General features: G+C 37.0%; 1 protein-coding gene across 2 annotated transcripts; it reads right to left on the reverse strand.

Moving 5' to 3' along the window:
- Positions 1–6,103: 6,103 nt before the first annotated feature.
- Positions 6,104–21,693, reverse strand: LOC133520389 (pickpocket protein 28-like). 2 transcript variants are annotated; one of them, XM_061854780.1, is made up of 14 exons: positions 21,546–21,693; positions 19,113–19,262; positions 17,524–17,653; positions 16,894–17,024; positions 16,287–16,413; positions 15,606–15,757; positions 14,777–14,885; positions 13,084–13,176; positions 12,362–12,501; positions 11,747–11,877; positions 10,476–10,535; positions 8,258–8,444; positions 7,771–7,944; positions 6,104–6,300 (listed from the first exon to the last, which is right to left on the reverse strand). In XM_061854780.1, exons 1-14 carry the CDS (start codon positions 21,548–21,550, stop codon positions 6,240–6,242), a joined length of 1,650 nt encoding a protein of 549 aa, XP_061710764.1. In that variant the 5' UTR covers positions 21,551–21,693; the 3' UTR covers positions 6,104–6,239. The 2 variants fall into 2 exon arrangements, with proteins under 2 accessions (XP_061710764.1, XP_061710763.1); XM_061854779.1 differs by lacking the exon at positions 21,546–21,693 and having other exon boundaries at positions 19,113–19,412.
- Between the last annotated feature and the right edge of the window lie 665 nt (positions 21,694–22,358).

The following is a 22,358-nucleotide window of genomic DNA, read 5'->3' on the forward strand; positions in this document are numbered from 1 at the left end:
TTCATCTCTGATAGGTCCCAGAATATTCCGCCAGAATTTCGTCTTCTTCACTAAGAACTTGTTCTTTTTTTTCGGATTCAGAGTCCAAGTGTAATACTTACCGATGTCATTCATAAAAATCTAATTATTGTCTTATAGACTTGAATCATGGACAGTCTACTGATCAGCTTGGACACTAGAACTCGGCGAAGCGCTGCTGAGCATCTTAGGGCATTTTGGATTCGAACATCTATCTCCTCTTCCCGATTACTTTAGGTAGGTCTTTTCTTTTCGATCTGCGGTGGCAGCATGGTTCTATTTTTATCACTTGTCACTATGCCCTTCATGACAAATGATAAAGAGCCGACCATCTTAGCCCTACTCATTTGGAGATATTCTAGTGGTTGATTATCAGACCAATTTTCTCTACTATCCTAGCCTTGGCCTTCAGGTTGCTTTTGTTTTGAGCCTATAGCCCCAAGTCATCAGGATATCCAATGATCTAATGTTTGCATTAAGCAACATTCGCATTCATTGTATAAAGTTACTGCGTGACACCTGTATGTACCTATCAAAATTGATGTGCTGTTAGTATTTGAATTGATTAAATATATGAAAATACTATATTTAAATGACAAAATGGTATGAAATTATTCATTAATTTCATTAGAAAATTGTTCCGGTTATAGGTCAATAACCATATTTAACGGAGCCGTAATATCCGGATCTTATGACCCGATATCCGGATATTTCGGATATCCGGATCTCAAACCCTACGCGCAGCGATTGTTCCGAGACAGTTTGTTTGACACTTTTGACGGGCAACGAGCACAAATCTTTCTTCTGGCATTAAAACGGAACTATTGTTTTAAACAATCATTAAGTGAACTAAGTAGTCTAACGTTTTCGTAAGTATATGGAAAAACGCTATTTTTCGAATTTAATAAACATTGAGCGTACCTGTATTTAATTTGTTGACTGTCTGTCTGCATACTCAGAAACCCTACTATTTTTGCAGTACATGCCACTACTCGTGCCTCAAGAGCCGTGCTTCGTCGGTGCATCTACGCGCGTTCCTTCTCTTGCCACTAATCACGCGCTTGTCGCTTCTGTGTATTTATTAGTCTACGTTTTTGGTACTTGATTACAAAACTGCATGTTCCGTATAAAAATGCCAATTTTTTATGGAGTGCGAATTTAAACAAAATCAAATGAATATGATTGCATCAATTTCCAATAGTATTAAAATTTCCCCCGAAGTACAAAGACAGTAAAACATGAAAAACTACTTTCCGGGTGTCGCACCATGGTGCGAATTTGACATTGGATTTAGATATTTTTTCTAATTATTTACTCAATTTGCACCGAGTACATTACTTTCCCCAGACCCGCAATGGCCAAAATAGATTTTTTTTAATGTTGTATTTTTTTTTACCTGTTCCGTAGCTTAAATTAACATAAATAACACGTGCGAATTTAGATATAAGTGTTGTAAAACGTACGCCAAATTACACCGAGTACACCTTTTTTCTCTTCTTAGTTATAACCATTACATTATTTTCAGCCGATTTCACCCCTTTCCGGGGGGGTGAATTTAGTAACGATTGTATAAAGTTCGATTTTTAGCCCATACAAAACAATCCGTAGTGATTTTATTAGTCCTTAGAATTAGTTCCTGACTTTAGTGAAATTTGAGTTAATTTGACCGTACTAGTATCGGTATTTTAGACGTGACTCTACAATTGCACTGATAATTATCCTGTGTGTTTCTATTTTAATAATTATGCAAATTAATCAGGTTGCATATTTTCACTTATTATACTTAGTATTTTATGGTTTTATTTTTTTATCATAGTTTTTTTTTTGTGTAATTTGACATTTAGAGACAGTATACATCTCTAATAAAGTATTTATTATTTCATAGATTCGATATTTTTTTTTATTGTTTTTTTTTTAATTTATTGTTTGTAAAAATGGACATGTTAAAGTGCCCCTGTGGCCTATTTGCTGAATAAATGTTTGATAGCAGAGTACAAATAAAGAGCCATATTTGCGCAACTACTGAAAAGTGCATTTGCGCAATAAGCGAGAATTTTGCCCAAATATTTGTTTGTTTTGCGTTTGTTTATCTTTAATTTAGCGCATTATGCATTTTGAATGCGGGATGCACTTTCAAATAGCTTTTAACTGCAAAGTGCTGCTTAAAATATGAAATGATTTAGTGTTTTTATGTTAAATATTTTTTTGGTGAAACTGGTGATAACTGATAGGAGTACGTCTATCAAACCAGGAGGTGTATTCTAGTTCTAATTCAGCTTCTTTTTAAACAAAATGGCTTCTATGCATTGGGACAGTTTTGCAAGTGTCAAGGAAGTGAGAGCAAACTTATAAATAAATAAATATTATAGGACATTATTACACAAATTGACTAAGTCCCACAGTAAGCCCAATAAGGCTTGTGTTGAGGGTACTTAGACAACGATAAATATAATATATAAATATGTATAAATACTTAAATACATAGAAAACACCCATGACTCAGGAACAAATATGCATGCTCATCACACGAATAAATACCCTTGCCAGGATTTGAACCCGGGACCATCGGCTTCATAGGCAGGGTTACTACCCACTAGGCCAGACCGGCCGTCAAAATCTGCCGTCAATCGTCACTTAAATCACTTATGTGACGTTTTCGCGAATATCAAACGTGTGCTCTTAGACCAAGACACCGTGTCTTAGTAAAGCGATAGCTGGACTTTACAAACAGCCACGTGGACTGCCGGGTGTTGACTACAGGATGGACAAACGCGTTTCAAGAATAATTCTTCATTATCTGCACACTTTTACTCCCGGTCCCGGGTTCAATTTTTGGTAAGGACATTTATTTGTGTGCTGTGCACGGATATTTGTTCCTGAGTCTAGGGTGTTTTGTATGTATTTAAGTTTGTATATATTATATATATCGTTGTCTAAGTACCCACAACACAAGCCTTATTGAGCATACTGTAGGACTTTGTCAATTTGTGGCGTTTCTGGTTGAAGAAATGACTGAGAATTCCAGTTCGAGCGCCATATTGATAGTCACGCCTCGTGATTAATTGCTTTGTTTTTTGCTCATTAATATTGTTTAAACTGTAATATCGATAGCTTATTGTACAGTAAACTAATGTGGTAGTGTGCAGCGAATGGATAATTAATCTTGAAACGCGTTTAAGCACCATTTTGGAGTCAACGGCCGGTAGTCCACGTGCTCCTTGTAAAGTCCAGCTATCGCTTTACAATAGCGGATAAAATCACCGTACTCTCTTGTACTAACCGTACAATTTTAGTCGTATTTAAAGCTCCTAAGACCTTGATTCTGGCGAAATAGGCCCACTGGACTGAAGCCGTAATTTAAAAAAAAAGAAGAAGAAGAAATTATTCCAGATCAAAGTCATGACCTGTTATTACTTATTTATTTTATTAACCGACTTCAAGATTTCAAAAGAGGTTATCAGTATTCGGTTGTATGTTCTTTTTTTTGTTTTTTTTTTATGTTTGTTACTCCATAACTCCGTCATTTCTGAACCTATTTTGAAAACAGAACGGAACTCTTCAATAACGCATAGTTCTTGTTTGGCAATTTATTCTCTTTGCCAAGCAGTTAGGTTTTCAAGGCACATTTTTATATTTCTATCCTATTTAGTTTTTTTAATAATTATCTTGTGCTTTATTTCATGCATGGTGTGAAATAATTTATCTTAAATACAGTCGAATGCCCTATTGCGGGTATTTTACCAGTCAACCATAGGGCAAATCTAAAATGTGTCAAGGTGGGTGCAGTGGCAAAAAAAACATGTTACCTCCTTTTCTACATAATTAGGCGTAGGACGCTGTCTTCACTCCTGCATATTCCAGCTAAAACGTAGTGATTATATGCTCTTTCATTCCAGCCATAAAGAGGCAGATAATGAAATTTCGATTTTCGATCATCGCGGTAGACCCTCAGGGATAAGATAGTGAGGAAGTGATTTATAATCTCTTTGACTACAAAATTCTAATTGTCTGCCATTCATAATATAAAGTGAAGATTGTGTATCCATAAAATAATGCACACTTCACCATCGCACTCAGCTGTTCATTAAAAGCAACTGTAGTCAACGCGGCATTCAGAACTCACAATAATCGCAACAAAGCCGTCTCAACAATGGCCGATGGACGAAGTTTTGTGCAATTTTAAAATGATACTTTCATTTTGCGACCGCAATTTTTCAGCGACAAGACGGATTGCCGGTTGAGAATAGGCGACATTCGAAGTTTGGAAATATGTTATTGGTTTTTTGTTCACTCGCACCAGTGTCAACCAAGTGAAGTGAGGTATAATGGTTAACTAAAAGTGCCCGTGTCATGTTTGTAATTTACACGTTTGATAGATATCTTGAGTAATTTTCAACCTGCGTTCACGAAATTTGGGAAGCGCTGGAGGCCTAGCGGTAAGAGCGTGCGACTTGCACCCCGGCTCGTGCCAATGAGTTTTTCGGAACTTATGTACGAAATATCATTTGATATTTACCAGTCGCTTTTCGGTGAAGGAAAACATCGTGAGGAAACCGGACTAATCCCAACAAGGCCTAGTTTACCCTCTGGGTTGGAAGGTCAGATGGCAGTCGCTTTCGTAAAAACTAATGCCTACGCCAAATCTTGGGATTAGTTGTCAAGCGGACCCCAGGCTCCCATGAGCCGTGGCAAAATGCCGGGATAACGCGAGGAAGAAGAGAGTTCACGAAATTTGGCAGGATTGTAAATCAGATCAATTCAATATACAGGAGTCAGGGGAGGTTTATTTGATAAGAAGTCTCTAACGCCCACCCAACATACAAATGAATAGCCTTTAGTTCCCATCGTAGCCGTAGTGCTGCACTGTATAGATCGTGTGTTTCACCACGACGCGCGCCTTGACTTGTAATGTCATGGTATTAGAGGTTAGATTTTAGAGGTTAGGTTAGAAGTTAAGTTAGAGGTTAGAGTTAGAAGAACAAATCTGCGCGTCATCGCGGATGACACGAACTATATAAGTCTGCGCATGGCAGTGACCATCTCCGGATGTAAATATCATATTGTGCGCTCAGGAGGGTAACCGTCTCGTGTATAGCTTGTTTTTAGATTAATTTGTCTTATAGGCCATCTGTGCGGTTGTCTTCGGCCCCACGCACGTCTCTCAAATGTCCACGACCACGTTTATCTACGCGATATAGTAAGACACACACAGTAATATTGTACACTACCGTCAAAAAGTTTAAGACTAAACAGAATATGCAAATAATCAATATTTTAATATTTTTTTACGAAAATACTACTTTGCAGAAGATACCTACAATCCTAAAAATAAATCATTAAACAATTTTTTAATCAGAATTTATTAAAAAAGGCATATAAGGTAGAAGTACTAGTGCTCGACGCTGCACTAGTACTCGTCATGGGCACTTTATGTCAAAGTGACACGGATTAAGTTCGAATACAGAAAAATATTCGTTGTTCAAATTTTCCATGAAATAAAGTGCCCATGTCGATGACTAGTGCAGCGTCGAGCGTAGAGTACTTAAACCTTATATAATAATAAAAAGTTTTTTTCATAGTTTTTAATCGAAAAATCCTTGACGCTTTTCCTCTACAGAGTGGTCTTGACATTCTTTCTACAAGAAACACGTTTGATCTGTAACGCATTTATTTTGCAAGAAAACAACAATCTCAAGCATTCGGTAAAGGTCTATTATATAGAGGCTACACAGCCAATAAAGAACAGCAAGGTGTGTTAAAAAGCATGATTTGTCCACCACAATCACCAGACCTTAACCTGATCGAGCTTTCATGGGATGAACTCGCCCGTAGGGTCCAAAATGCTTGATATTGTTGCTTCTTGCAAAATAAATGGATTACCGATCAAACGTGTTCTTGAAAATGAAACTAAAAATTGTGTTTGGTTCTTAAACTTTTTGATGGTAGTGTATCTAGTTAAGGTACTTACTAGTATACGTATGAGCGTGATTCACTGGCGAATGATGTCAACTTGAGATGAAATTTAAACCAACTTGCACGTTCGAATTGGCCGCTGATGTTACTTCAGCAATGAAATACAAGTACGAGAAAATATGTAATCGTTTATTTGAGATAGTTTGTGTCAAACAATATTTTAATTTTTAGTGAGAAAATGTTTTGAATTGGAAATATTTAAACGTAACAAAATACTAAATTAACATATCAATATAGTGAAACTTGAGCTAGTTTTGTTTGACGTCATTTTCATAATTTCGCGTGTCCCGCCGTAGAGTGCAGCCAAGCCTGAAACAAGTTGTTGGTATTTAATAATTAAGGTGATTTATGTGACCCCGTTTGATATGGACTTACATACTTGTGGCAAATTAAGTTTAATATGAATAATATTATGGGATGCTACCTGCGTAGACACACTGGCACCGTCCCACCTCCAACGGACTAATGTAAAAGCGGGCGCAGCGGCGGAAAGCGCCGAAATTTTGAAACGTAATAAATATAAGAGCCTCGGTAGAGAGTACCATTTTGTACCTTTTGGCGTTGAAACTCTAGGTCCATGGGATCCTAGCGCGCACAAGTTTTTTGGAGAAATCGCGAAACGTCTGGTTGACGTAACTGGTGACCGAAGAGCTGGCGGCTTCCTCGCACAACGTATCAGTATTGCGATACAACGAGGAAATGCCGCCAGCATCCTTGGTACAATGCCTCAAGGGCCTATTTTAGATATAAGCTAGTTATAGTAATCATCTGTATATATCCATTATGTATATTGTTATTGTCAATAAATATGAATAATTTATTACAATGACTACTGACTATAGTCTATTTTTTATCCTGTAGACTAAAATGACATTTCATGTGTTGCTGGTTTTTTACGTCTTATAAATAGTGATGTGCTACAACCGGTACTAACCGAAAATAAACTATTGGGAGTTACTTATATATGCATGTAACACCATTTTGAGGCATTTAGAAAGTTTGTATCCAGGTCTAAAACAATATTTCTAATATTTAAAAGCGATTTTAATGTAAGATTAACAGTCACCTCGAAGCTCATAATGCAATTTTTATATGTTTGAGTAGATTAGCAGTGAGTATATTTTAATTAATTGTTTATTTTGGATCTAAAATTAATTTAATATTTATCGGTTATTCACAAACCGAAATCAAAGATCAGCACTATTTGTTTTAAGCTGCTCACATTATTTCTGCGTTTGACATTTGTGGTTGTCATTTTAGTCTACGGAATAAAATAACAGACTATAGTCTTGAAATAATGTGGCATTTAGATGTCACCTTATACATGACATGTTTCTTGTATAGGGTGTACATTACAAGCATAAGGGTACCTTCGCAGCTTTGTATGTCCTTTTACTAAGAAGAGAAGACATTCATTAACTCAAAAACGGCTATGCCAATCAGTTTTCATTGAAAGTGTTTAACAAGCTTTTGTTTTACGATTTTTTTCATATTTTTTGACCCGTGGTTCAATAGTCAATATATTTATCCTTTCGGAGCGATTATTTCCGAAAATATACACTGTATCAAAAATGGTTGTTTAGAGACCCATATTCGTTTTGGAAAACCTATCGAACGATTTTTTTATGTGTCGCCATGCATTATTTATATGTCCATGGCAAATTGCAGCTTTCTGGCACTAACTGTCACGGCGTAAAGCCGCGGACTGACAGACAGACGGACATGGCTAAACCATAAGGGTTCCTAGTTGACTACGGGAACCCTAAAAAGATGTCTCACCTGAGAGTGCAGAAGTAGAAGATCTCGACGAGACTTAGGAAGGAAAAGCCAAGGAATAGACCGAGCAGCCCGCCGCAGTTTGCCAGGAAGTCTGTCAGACCGAACAGCTCCGACCGCCGCATTGACATGTACCGGGGCTCTTTGTAGTACAGCTCTATCATCGTATATGACATCCTGGAAAAAGGATTACGTTAATAGTAGTTTATGTGGCTGCTACATAATTAAAGGCATTAAAATACGAGTGTGGGTTTATGAAACGAATGAAATGAGTTTCTTAAAAGGGTCACTCAAGTATTTTATTACTTATTATGTACAATGTCAACAGCCAAATTTTATTTCGTGATTTCGGGGTTGGTCCCATAGTAAAAGTTACGCAGTTTAACCTAAACATTTATGGGTTTGAGTAAGGATGTTTTAGTCAATAAATATACTGTAGAAACAACACAAGAAACAATAAATCAGTAGTTGATTCAAATTAAAAACGCACCCCGTCTCCTCATCAGTCTCATTTTGGTACCACTCGGGATAAACAACTTTGATAGCATTCAACATACTGTGTATATCGAACTTCGTCTTAAGAACCTCTGCGTCGTACTGAATGCCGATGCAGAGCGGAAGGCATTGGCATTTGTCAACTTTAGAGTCGGTTTCACTTTCCTCCGCGGCGTATCTTTCTGGAAAATGGGAAATCAATAAGCATGAGTACAAGGTTAGGCAGAGACGCTTTCCAAATAGATTTTCGTAAATTGACCCACCTGTTGCTATCTCTATTGCACGCGCATAATTATATTGCTGTCCCGCCCACGATGCTGGTTGTCAATGTCACTGTGCGAGTTTCACAGCATAACAGTAATAGGGCAAACCTGGGCTATTCGGTGATACTTGGTTATTCAGTGATAGTCAGTTTTATTGTCTTTTAGCCGAGTTGCCCTGTAATTTTATTGCTTAAAACGATATAAGAAAGAGCACGAATGTGGCTTATGTGGTGTAATATGGTTCCAAGTCATAAAATTACCAGGTAACTTGGCTAAAAGACAATAAAACTGACTATCACCGAATAACTATGTATCACCAAATAGCCAAGGTTTGCCCTACAGTACAATCTCACTAATCTGGCACTAATGCTGACACAAGAGAGCCGGATTACTGGGAAATTCGGATTATTGGAAGTTCGAGCAAATCTGCTTATTATATTGATGTGTTTTAAAGTATGTCGAAGCAGTACACTATAACTTATATACTAACCCCCTTAAATAAATAAATAAATATTATAGGGCATTATTACACAAATTGACTAAGTCCCACAGTAAGCTCAATAAGGCTTGTGTTGAGGGTAGTTACACAACGATATATATAATATATAAATATTTATAAATACTTAAATACATACAAAACACCCATGACTCAGGAACAAATATCCATGCTCATCACACGAATAAATGCCCTTACCAAGATTTGAACCCGGGACCATCGGCTTTCGTAGGCAGGGCAGGGTAGGCATAAACGTGTACTAAAGTTACGATACCGCTGATCATCGTTTGTCCCTTTCCATCATACCAATACGTCAGAAAGGGACAAACGATGATCAGCGGCATCGTAACTTAGTACACGTTTATGAATAAGGGGGATATTCAAAGAAGATTATACTACATGAATGATAAAACAACGTGGGACTAGTTGTGATTCGAAATGATTAATTATTTATTATATTTGAATAATGATGATGAAATGGATATTCCAATGCATGTACTTCCTTTGTTGTTTTTATTTTTTATTTCATTTGTTTGACATTTAGAATTTATTCTAGAAACATTTTAGACTAGTATTTTTTATACAATTGTTTTTTTTTGTTGTATGACGATATTTTGTGAAATTCTTAGTATTCAATTTGATCTATGAATTATATTCATTAGTATTATATATGAAATAATATTTACAACATCAATAAATTGCTCTGATAATTAGCTTAAGATAATTATATGTAATACTGTCTACTATTCATAAGTGCTTGTTGCTACGCCTACATGAATAAAGTATATTTGAACTGAACTGAACTGAACTATTATCTGGATTTTAGATATTTATAAAAAGATATTCAAGAGTGATAATCTAAGCGCACATAGTAAATTTGAACATAGAATGATCACTTCTACCCCTATTTTAGTGTTCCGGACCATCGAAATGCCGGATAATCGAGATTTCACTGTATAGTTATGCGCGTACAATGGAAATAACAACAGGCGGGACAATGTGTGAAAATCTATTTGAAAATCGTTTCTTCTTTACTATATAATTGCAGTGCAGCTTTAATAACTTGCTACACTGTTTCTTATTCACTCAGACTGATTTTGAACTGAAGTGAAAGTCCAATCCAATCACCAAGTCCATCGACATTATTGTATCCAAACTCTAACTAGTTATTTAATCAGAATTAGGCTCCTATAAGAGCCGTGCGCGTTGCAGGTTCTGCCATCTTGTGGCCTGAATCGAAAACATAAACATGTACGTTGACACTTCACGCCATCAAAGCGAGTGCTGCCATCTTGTGGGGTACATTGGAAACATATACTTCACATACACCTCGCGCTAAAAATCTGACGTCTCCTGTGCTGCCCTCTACAGTTTATGCACGCATCCTATATAACTTTCACTGTAACTGTGTTCACATGATGTCCGTTTCTAAAGGTATTGTTTAACTATCTTACCTAATGCTTTTAAAACGCACTCCTTTTTAAGTTCTCTGCAAAAAGTTGAGCTGTCTTTATCTAAAAAATAAACACAGTAATAAAGATTTAAATTTAAACAATGTAAACAATATTTAAAGCGATTTTAGTTATATGAGTGACCGCTAGAGGCGCCACTAGTAACCACAGTCACAGTAAAATAATGTGGGCATTGTGACTCGAATTTTCTTACTTTTTACAAGGACGAGGGGCCTACCGCGAACATCGAAAATTAAGGTTTCGTCTAACTTGCTCTCTGTTGCTTGGACAGAGAGGCAAATTGATGTGGTTAGATGCCTATATCACCAATTAGAATATTGACATGTACTTGACAAAGACTACTTCACAATGATAATACGGAAGGTGGAGGTAAGGAAATAAATCTTCATTTACCAAAAAGTGTCATCAAAAAACCTTAAATAGGTGGCGCTACAATACCTAGAATACTTGAACAAGAAAATCAAATCATAGACAGCGCACTTCACTCCGTCAATAGCGCCTAGGTTCTTAACTACTCTAGCGCTACTCTGGAGAGATTTGGAACTATTATTTATAGCTGACAGCTGGACATTTTTGCAACAGTTCTACCATAAGAGATGTCACTCCTCTTAATTCCACACTCCATAAATGATAATTTCCTTTACATTTCCGGGTTGATAAGTAATGGCAATGTTATGTACTGTCAATATTTATTTGATGAATCAGAAATTGTACATGTCAATGTCACGGCGAATTGTGGATGTCAGACGACCATTGTCAGAGTGTTGAAACAGAGTCCAGGACTTGAGAAGAAAGAGGTCGTTCAATTCTCTATACAAACGTAGTCCCCATTTTCCTCTCCGGATATTGACATTTTGGAAAATAGGTTTACATAATTTTATGTATATTAACCATAACCATCGATTTTTGTATTATTATAAAAATATATAGAAAAACAGATTACATACAATATTTTAATGCTTCTAACTCCTATAATAATTAAAAATTCGAAAAAATCAAACGTAGGGGCATAGCTGTGGTTGAAATCAAACAAATTGTGTCAAAATAATTATTTTCATTAATATTAATAACCAAAGAGGAAAATGAGGACTACGTGTGTACGAAAAGATGATTTCGCGCGGGTCCTCCACTTTCGTCATTACAGAGGGCCTACCGCGAACCACGTGTTTTGTCCCTGTCACACTGAGGTACGAATTTACAAGTGCGACGGAGAGGCAACACGTCGAACGTGGTTTGTTGTAGGTCCCACTCACGTGGCATGTGAAACCAGACGCAGCCGCAGCTGTCAAAAGTGTAGTCCGACATGCACTCCAGCCGGCAGTTGTTCGGCGTATACGTTCTGAAGTACTTCAATTGACGCTCTTCAGGGAAGTAGCATTGGCGGCTGTAACAAAACGTGTTCAATCACAATAGACATGCAGCAGGCCTACGGGGCCCTCCGGGTCTAATATAACAACGCGTTCCGGGTATGGTGGGGCTGCACCGTTTCTGTAGCGCATCAGGATGTTTGCTGAAGCGCGCGTCGATTGCTTTTATACAACTATGCACAAACGATGCACATCCCTGGTGCGCCGTGTGCGGGCCAGCCCCAACCCAATCCTGCGTTCGATTGCCGAGAGGTTTGACTGCTCATATTTGAGGCATTGTGATGATATGCATGTTTCTAGAAGTACCTATTATGTCTAACCACTAATAGTAATAATAAGTGTGGGTTGCACCAAATCATATGTCATCGTTAAAGCATTCGCTAAATTTTATTGTATGGGAAGTTTCATAGTTCGCTGCTGGATGACGTTGATCAGTTTTATGTGGTTGGTGCATGACTTAAAGGAACTCTGTATGATGGACGAAGGGATCAGTTGACTCACATTTGTGGAGGATAGTTCACCAATGTATTGGAAGTATTCGTGAGGCTGAACTTTATTGCGAACGAAGAGGTCTGCTCTGGCAGTGCAGCGTAGTAGTAGAGAGAAGATTGAGGCATGTCTGCCGGATGCTGGAGGTACACCTGGAATAGAATAGACTCCGAGTAAACTAACTTTGCATCGATTTCAATATTAGGTTGTAACTTGTAACATAACACCACTGTAAATACGAAACGTTTACCAAATTGCTCGCTAGATGGTGCTAGCGTCGAGTTAAATTGCGCAAGCGTTAGTCTTTCACAGTTTCATGGCATGTATTAGACGATCAACGATTTTCCGCTAATATTATACCAGAGTAACCGGAACTCTATTTTCAACTCCTACGCTTACTCTGGTTATAATATTAGCTGAAATTCGTTGAGCATTAGACTTTTTGTTTGCCGCGATATCTATTGTCGAGTAGCAGTACTGAGAGTTCCGCTACTCGATGCTAGATGTCGACTACGAAAATAATAAGCGTTTTGGTACCAAAACTGATGTATGGAGTGAGCACTCTATGTACATCTTATTACTCTAAGATATAATCTATATTTGTTAACAAAGTCGTAGTTTATAATATAATCTATATTTGTCTCACAAATATCTGAACAAGGCGTTAAAGTGCTTGTTTAGATATTTTTGAGCACCTTGGCCGCTCCAATATATCTAATGGCGACTGTACATACCTTGAAACCTTGGTTTATACCATAACATAGCCCATCCCGGTCAGTTGTCTGCTCTCTGAGAATAACTCGCAGGTCCGAGTCTGCGCCGTTTCCCTGGGGGTTGATAATGATCATACACTTGATATAGATCATGCCATTCACAAAGACGCATGCCTTAACTGTAATGTCATGTTATTTAAGGTTAGATTTGACAAATCTGCGCGTCATCGTGGATGACACGAACATATATAATATATAATATAAAAAAGCAATACAGCGCGGGAACGCTGCCTGCTTGATGGGCATCTTGCCGAGGGGCCTAGGCTTAGAAGGTAGTTTTTAGGGATTTTTTAGTTAGGTTTAGTTTTAATTGTCTTATCATATTTTTATATATAATGTAAATTGTATTTTGAGACTTGGCGTATTTTAATAAATACTTGTTTCCATTTATATAATATAAACGTTGTATGACATTGGGCCTAGCTAACATGGCAATCGCAACTTAAAGGTGCGACCAGACCGCAGCTTAAAAAACGGCCACGATACGGAATCGCAGTAACGCGTCGTATGCGTACCGTTTTTGAAGCATGCTCCCCACACCGCTGCTTAAAAAACGGTGACGGTACGGAATCGCAGTGACGTGCTTCAAGCGAATCTTTTTTGTTCGCAAATCTTTGCGTAAAAAACGCTGCATTTACAAAACAGTTGCGTCTTTTACGTCACCGGTGTGGTGTCTGCCATAAGATCTCCGTGTAATATTTTTTGCGATTTTTACGCAGATCAATTTACGGTGCGTCAGCGTATTTTAAGCAGCGGTGTGGGGAGCATGCGTCAAAACGGTACGCATACGACGCGTCACTGCGATTCCGTATCGTGACCGTCTTTTTAAGGATAGAAAACGCCAATCGCAACTTAAATAATGTCAGGAAATGGCGTGACTTTTCGTAGCATATGTCCTCACGATACAATTTTTTTGTCGATATACGATTCTCAACTTGGCTAGGCCCAAGGTCATACAACGTTTATATTATATTATAAGTTATTTTGTTAAGGTTATCACCCTACCAGATTTTTATTGTGTACTATTTATAATTATAATTAAGTGAATAATTACAAATTAATTAATATGGTCCTATTCTGCCTGAAACACAGGAACTCCTAGTTCAGGCATTTGTAAACTTTTCCTTATCCTTAATCCTTAGTCTTTAAGTGCTAACACTGTACTTATACTGTTTTCAATAAAATTATTTGTATTTGTATTTGTATTACTTATATAGTTCGTGTCATCCACGATGACGCGCAGATTTTTCAAATCTAACCTTTAATAATATGGCAATACGAGTTAAGGCATGCGTCTTCGTGAATGACACGATCTATGTCAAGGTGGGCCCATATCTGGTGTTTTTCACCTCACCACTCCAACGCGAGGAAGAAAACGTCAAATTCAAAATTTAAATATTTATCATTCAAAATCATCGCTGAAAAGTCAATTCTATCAGCCAACATACAACAACAACTACTCAAAATTTGCATCATATTATTTTGCCTCACATGTGGATAAAATGCAACTTTCTCTCTGAAGTACAAAGAGAGCCTTTCCGAGCTGGTATGGTAAAAAATAATGTGTTGTTTACTGGCGACGAAACTGCCAGAAATGGTCAGGGTGTCGCCTTTAAGTAAAAATAATTTTGAGAATTTTAGATTTGGTACTCACTCGGCCTTTTTTCGGATAAACGTCCTCCTCGTTACTGGTGTATCCACCTTTAAGGGACCATTTCTTGCTGGGTTTAGAGCTATTTAAGTAGAAATAATCCTCATGTACGCTGAAATAAAGGTAATTTTTGGTGAAACTAATTCATATACTGAAATAGGTGTCATTTACGAAAGAAAAAGAGGTAAGACTTCCAGTGCCCTAGACTGGATTTGAACTGGCGGCTCACACCCTTCCCAATTTTTTGAGTATATAATATACAATCTAGAAATGATGAGCGCCTTTGGCCATCTCTGAGGATAAACAGGATGTGTTCACCTCCTACCCAAATGTCTCTTAGTTGAAAGTGATTTCTAAAAATTCAACAGGGATCGTTACCGGTATTCTGACTACCGGTAACGATCCCTGTTGGTTTTAAATTAGGTATAACCGGTTATACTTGTATTTCGCTATTTATATCAATAAAGCTTTGATTACCGGTATAATCAATAACGGTATTCATGTCTATTGGCGATTTTGCCATTAGACAACAATACCGTTACACCGTTCGTTATATTACACCTATTTGTTGTGATTTAATAGTTAGTGTCTGATTGACATCTTACCTTTCAAGTGCAATTAATGAATAGCGGTATTGAATAAAGGTATTTAATATTGTAAATAGTCTATATATAGCGGTAAAAACAAAAGCGAAATCAAAACAATACCTCTAATTGGAATATTGGTATTCTTTTTATAGCGGTAATAGTTTGGCAATTTATTTACAGGTATTCACAAAAACCGGTTGTACAATCCCTGGAAATCAAAGGGATCATGGCTGGATAGCCCTTACTTTTCCTGTCTAATGATTTCACTCGCCGCCATAGTGTTCATTGCAAAGCAGATTCCCTCCGAAGTAAGGACTGGCTGAAAAATGTCCTGACACGCGACGTCATCTCCTCTCCAGCGGCATCCGTAAAATATGTCTTTGAAACTTGGAGCTACCTGAATAAAAAAATCATATTCGAAATTAAATAAATGGGCTTCTACACAACTGAGGCTGACTTACCGGAGACTGGGAGAGAACTGGGACTAATAGTTGTATAGTGGAGAGTATTGTTTTAATAATAGAACGAAGCGTTAGCGAAGGTCTAAGCGTTAGCGTAGGTCTTTGTTTTGACTCGGGCAAACTGTCCGGATGTTCTCCTCCACAGGTCTCAATTCTCAACCTATTCGCGTGAAATATTGTGAGCAGGTTCAGTAAATTCTGTCGTTTCATTTTTTGGAAAATATTCAAAATCATAGAAATTGGCATAAAGGACTTACGTGCCATTGAGAGTAAGCCGTGATAATGACTTAAAGAAATAACTATTTTTTATTTATAAAATTTAAAACTTATGAATCTAACTTCCTATCACGAGGTCGACAGCTCACAGAGCCACTAGTATATAGTCATTGGGTTTGATCTATGATCATTATATGTTCATTATACATCTACTAGTCTATAAATAAGTAGAATATATATGGTACTAACGTCTATAATATGTTGAACGGCTGTGGCATCAGAGTAGTTCCGTTTTCTGTATGGAACGACCGGCACGTCGACCCAGCAGACTAGCCCTATATCTTCATACTTATTGGCCAAAAGATCATCATCTATGCTGTAAAACAGAAACAAATATACGTATTACCATAATATATTAGACAACACATGCACAACGTATACACCCAGAAAAATGGGCTAAACTAGCCACAACGTAAACGCCGGAGTGATCAGCTGAGAAGAAAGAAGCAGGACTCCTTGGATGGATTTCTTAAAAAAAAATAGACCAATCTATTTCTACTGTCAAAATTAATACATAAACAAGAGATAAGGGATAACAAGATTACATCATCATCATGGGATATACTGACTCCCAAAATTTTAAGGTTTTGAATTGATACTATTAGATCGCGCTCATTGGTGCACCCAAAATACATTGCTAGTCGTGGTATGAAGCATTGAGAATCACGGTGCACCAACTGCGACCGAAATGCACTGTGTCGAAGTCGTATCATAACAATGTCAAAATGCACACTTTTGGTGACGCCAACTCTTCTTCAACCTATTCATTTTGTAAACAATTTATACAACGACTTACTCGTCTTGGGATTTGTTATTCATCAATCGTGATTCCATCTTTTTTTTCATCTCGATCGTCTCGTGAGTGAAATTATAAAGCGATCGCTTCGCTTTGATTTGTGGGCAGATTGTCACTGATGGGAATGGTACCTAAAACAGGACAATAAATAAAAGCAGCTACTTTTTTTAGTAAGTTTTAGTATCGGACCTGAAAATCAGAGCGGCTTTATAGGCAATCCGATATATATGTAGCCAAAGAGCTGCGTAAGTTTAATTTTTCATTGATATGTGTCAGTTTGAAAGTTAATGGCGCCATACATACCATGACTGGAGCAAACACAGTAGCTTAAGTTTTAACACATAAGCGGCAGAATTTATACAGATGTCGATGAAAAATTAAAATACTCAAAACGCCGTTAACATATATGTATATTCCGCCACTGTTCGCCAAAACCCGTTATGTGGCATCCGCTCTAGGAATAAATACAAGGACTTATAAAATTGTTGACGGAGTCTTGATTCGGAGACTCGAGTCTTTTTAAGTTGCTTAAAAGCATTTATAAACAACTCGACTTGTAAAAACGAGTCGAGTTTTTCAAATTTACACTCAAATAACTCGAGTTCCTACCAACACTAAAGTGAAGTCTACCTCTCCAACGGGCACCAGTTGCTCACTAAGAGCCACGATTACGGGGCTGGTTTGCCACTTGATCCAGACGTTTTTGATCAGGATCACACACAAACTGATGCTAATTAGAAATGTTGCCACCCAGAATATCCTGAAAGTAGAAAACGACTTGGTTTCACCTCGAAATCAGAGATCATCAGCTGGGAATGGGAACTCGTACACCACTTCATAATGGCGTTCTAAAGGTTCTCTTAAAAGCCACCCGAAATATCATTGGCGTGTCAGAAGTTATTCAAGGTCAAATATAATGTAACGGGTTTTCATGGGTCATGGTTTCTGTAGCTCCAATATTGTTTACATCTAGATATGAATTGTAGAACATAAAATTAGTGACAAGTTCAAAGATTTTTCATGTGATCAGCCGTTTTCAAGATATACTGAATTTATACAGAATGGATTAAATAAAGCTATTACAGATCCAGATTACATACGATGGGGTTTTTATTCAGAAGTCGAGTCAGGCAAATATCTTAGAAGGCATTCAGGTCAGGTTGTTTGCAGAAATGCAGCAGATTTAGCAGCGGTATCTGCCGCTCTATTGCCATCGAATCCTGCGTGGGCTTTAATCCACGCGAAATTGATGGCAATACCCATTATAGCTAGGTGAAGTTTTTAGCTTTGATACACAAACACAAACGCTTGTTGCATCCTCCCGCAACATCTTAGAAAATACAGGTGAGAGCACAGGAGAGAGGGCATGTCATGTGGCTAAGGGCTCCTCTACACGATGGCCCAGCGTAGGCCAGTCCAAGGGACGCAGCTATGCGGTGAAATGAGATAGCAATATCACTTGCTCCCTCTAACGCATAAATGCGTCCCTAGGACTGGCCTACGCTGGGCCATCATGTAGAGGAGCCATAAAATACGATATTTTGTGGTGACTAGAATCTAGAGTTTTATTAATTGCTAACCTTCATTTGATATACAACACCAATCGAAATTTAAATAATGTCCATACATTATTTAAGTTTCAATTGATACTATTTCCATAAATAGTTACGTGACTTTCCGTTGCATCTGTCATCCCGATACATATTTATTTTCTTTTCGTTTGTCCTTAGTCGATGTATGATTGTCATCTTCGCCAGGCAACCTGAGCATAGGAACGTGGAGGACAAGCGGGGCTCCTCTACAATTTATCGGAGCTTGTTAGAAGACTGTTGTTAAACAATAAAAGTATTTTATACAATCGTGATATAATAGAGATAAACTTGATTATATCACTATTGTATACAATACTTTCTACGAGTCATCTAAAATAATACTTCGTTTACTATAAAACCTAAATAATTAATGAAAATTGGTATCTCAGTAGACAAAAATGTAGTACAAAAGACATAAACGCGCGACTCCACGCGGTCCCGCGCCCGTTTAGTCTTTTCTACGGAAACGCGGCGGCACGTGATTGGTCATTTTTTTATAGTTGACTGCAGCGTATCGAAATTAATCTTATAGTTGAGTTGGGAGTCCATACATGAAAAGAACCCAATTATACGAAATCTTAATTCAACAATTACAGTCAACAAGTATACAAATAAAAGTATGCTTACTTTTCGACAAAAGTTCGGCCTTCCTGAGAGATATACTTGAGTCCATGCAGGCTGCTGTTCTCCGCGTATTCCTGTATCAATTTCACTGCCTTTCTTCGCTTACGTCTAAGCTTGCCACAGTTGTCGACGCTACTTTTGTTATCTTCCGAGCTGGAAGAGTGTTTTAAAATAAAATTATACATTTATATTTAATATCTACTTTGTTTACAAGTCCGAAATTGATAGAGATATCCATGAATCATTAAATAATTTGTAGTTACACCCATAACAACAGAACCTAATGGTGAGGCCTGTAACAGAAGCAAAAAATTAAACTTCAGGCTTTATTCCTTAAACTAACAAATATTTGTTCAGCGAGTTTTAAAAATGACTTGTATGATGTATGTATGTCACTCTATTGCACATAGACAGGTTAAGCGCTGGTAGCCTAGCGGTAAGGGCGTGCGACTTCCAATCCGAAGGTCGCAGATTCAAACCCCGGCTCGTACCAATGAGTTTTTCGGAACTTATGTACGAAATATAATTTGATATTTGCCAGTTGCTTTTCGGTGAAGGAAAACATCCCAACAAGGCCTAGTTTCCCTCTGGGTTGGAAGGTCAGATGGCAGTCGCTTTCGTAAAAACTAGTGCCTACGCCAAATCTTGTGAAGTTGTCAAGCGGACCCCAGGCTCCCATGAGCCGTGGCAAAATACCGGGACAACGCGAGGAAGAAGAAGAGAAACAGGTTAACATAACAGACAAAACAAAACAAAAATGTTATGTACAAAAGCCGAAGGATAAGTTATCCCTTAAAGGGATTTCTTCCAGCTAACCTTTGAGAAAATGCGAAAGGATCAAATAATAACAGGTGAAAGAGAAATTAATATGAACAATAGCAATATAAGAATTTTGGATACACATAAACTAGGGCGAGAACAATAAATAATAATAAAATAAAATAAAAAGGAGACAAAACAAAAATTTAGTTAAATAATAAATAAAAATAACTTGTTTTATGATTTTTAGTACACTGTAAAATTTATTCTAAGACGCAATGTATTGCGAATTGTGGAATGTATTGAATTAATACGTTAAAGGCGTGCAAGCTGGAAAAGCAACGTTGATTTTACTTGAATTTAGGGTTTCGTTTTTCCATTTTCGCTTTTAGCGATAAGGCCGCCTTTTGTTTACCTTTGTATTTATGTATTATGTGTGTTTGCTTGTAATTTATTTTGAGGTTGTGCAATAAAGAGGATTTTTATGTGCACATTGAAGATAATATTAAATTTGTATGAAAAATAGGAAGTCTAGAGATTTCATTTTTAAAAACTTATAATTTAACAAAGGTGTCACCGTTTAAGGAGTATAAATAGTATAATCTATGTTTTCATTCTTTACTCGAGTTACAGGCCCAACCCGATATATAACAGGGTGTCCACTCCAACGGTCCAGTGGCAGATTCCCGATTTCAAATTCAAATAATTTTCGAACGCGAAGTGCGAGACAGGTGGGGGAAGGTTATTTTAGCATTGTGAGTGTTGCGGAGTGATAATGATAAGTGATATTGGATCGTATCAAAGGATTTTCACTTAGTACCGCAAGCCGTTAAATCAAATCAAATCAAAAATCATCTATTTCGAACAAGTTCGATATAGAAAAGAAAAAAGTCCTCATCAACTTTTCATAAAAAGCAATAGTTTTGATTTATATTTTCTTCTAAATATTTTGAAATAAAAATTAATAACCAAGTCAATAAATTTGTTTGTGGATATTAGGCAGATTTTATGAATGCAAGAATCGAGAGACAATATTTACGTCTGTAACTCTTGCCATGCCGGAATGTCGAGTTGAAAGGGGGGGGGGGTCACTTTTCTCTGCAGCTGACTGTAATAGAGTCAAACAAACATAAGTTGGCAGCGATTTTGACAGCTCAGGCAGTGCAAGTGTTATTTTAAACGTCAACCTTGAAATTATGACGTTTACTTAACACTCGCACAGGCTGGGCTATCTTAATCGCTGCCAACTTAGCTTGGTCTGACTCTAATTGACAGAAAGTTATATTTCCCATGCAAAAAAATATGTATGCTACTTAAATCACAGAAGGTAGATTAAATCATAATATAATATGTTTTATAGTTGTGTGGTGTGATGTATTTAAAAGTAGTTTATGTACATAATGAAATGCATTAAAATACGAGAGTAGATTTCATAAAAGGATGACACAAGTGTTTTAATGCCTAATTAAACATCTTTATCTTCAAACATATTACAAGCTATCTATGATATAATATTCAGAAATTTCATCTTACGACCGCCATTGCAACATTTGATCACTGTTTGCAATTGACATTTTATTTCGAATAAAATGTAATTTAGATTGAGTCGTAATTACGCTTTTTGAACGCATCATAGAGTTCATAATATGTGTGTAAATAAAGTAATATTAAACTTACTCCATTTCAACAAACTAACACCCAACTTTACAATTATATCACGAAACACGAGCGCATTTATAGCATCACTTATTTATACTGTTAGTATGGTAATTGTTTTTCATTACATTAAGTCCATTGTGGACGAGCCCTTGTAATGTTATAAGTAATGAAATAGTTGATTAGGATATAAATATCAAGGGACTAAAATAATCGACCTAGACCTCGATCTAGGTTTGTACCTATATGTGAACAAGCCGTATACTTACCCATACTTATAACTATAGATCGTGTCATACGAACGATACAGGTGACATAATGCCAGGGAGCCAGATTCTGATTTCACAATTTGTTACGGGCTCGTGTGATCATTTCAAGAAACTCACTTCGTTCGTTTCTTAAACCCACACTCTTGTATTTTAATTCCTTTTATTATGTAGCAGTCATATAAACTACTATTATATGTTCTCACGGGAGTTTCATAGGTAATTTATCACCGTACCATAAAAATCCTCTTTAATCCTCTTTAAAAATCGATAAATTATTGAATACCATCTGCATAAATTCTAAAAATAAAACCCATTTCTAACTCGAGCAAGCGGTTAATGGCTGCTGCCAATCCAGGCTCGAGTGAGCCCTAGAATTAATTACCTCATGCCAATTACCAGCTGCACCCTAGCGAGCTAGGGTTCCTTCGTGTGTGCACTATGTTAGTCGTTATATGTACCTAAATACAAGTGATGACACGAAACACATTTAATAATAATAATAAAATACTTTATTGTGCATTACTAAAAATCATTGACATATAAGGAGGCAATAAGAATGGGACTA

Source organism: Cydia pomonella, chromosome 8 (assembly GCF_033807575.1).
Source record: "Cydia pomonella isolate Wapato2018A chromosome 8, ilCydPomo1, whole genome shotgun sequence".
NCBI lineage: Eukaryota > Metazoa > Arthropoda > Insecta > Lepidoptera > Tortricidae > Cydia > Cydia pomonella.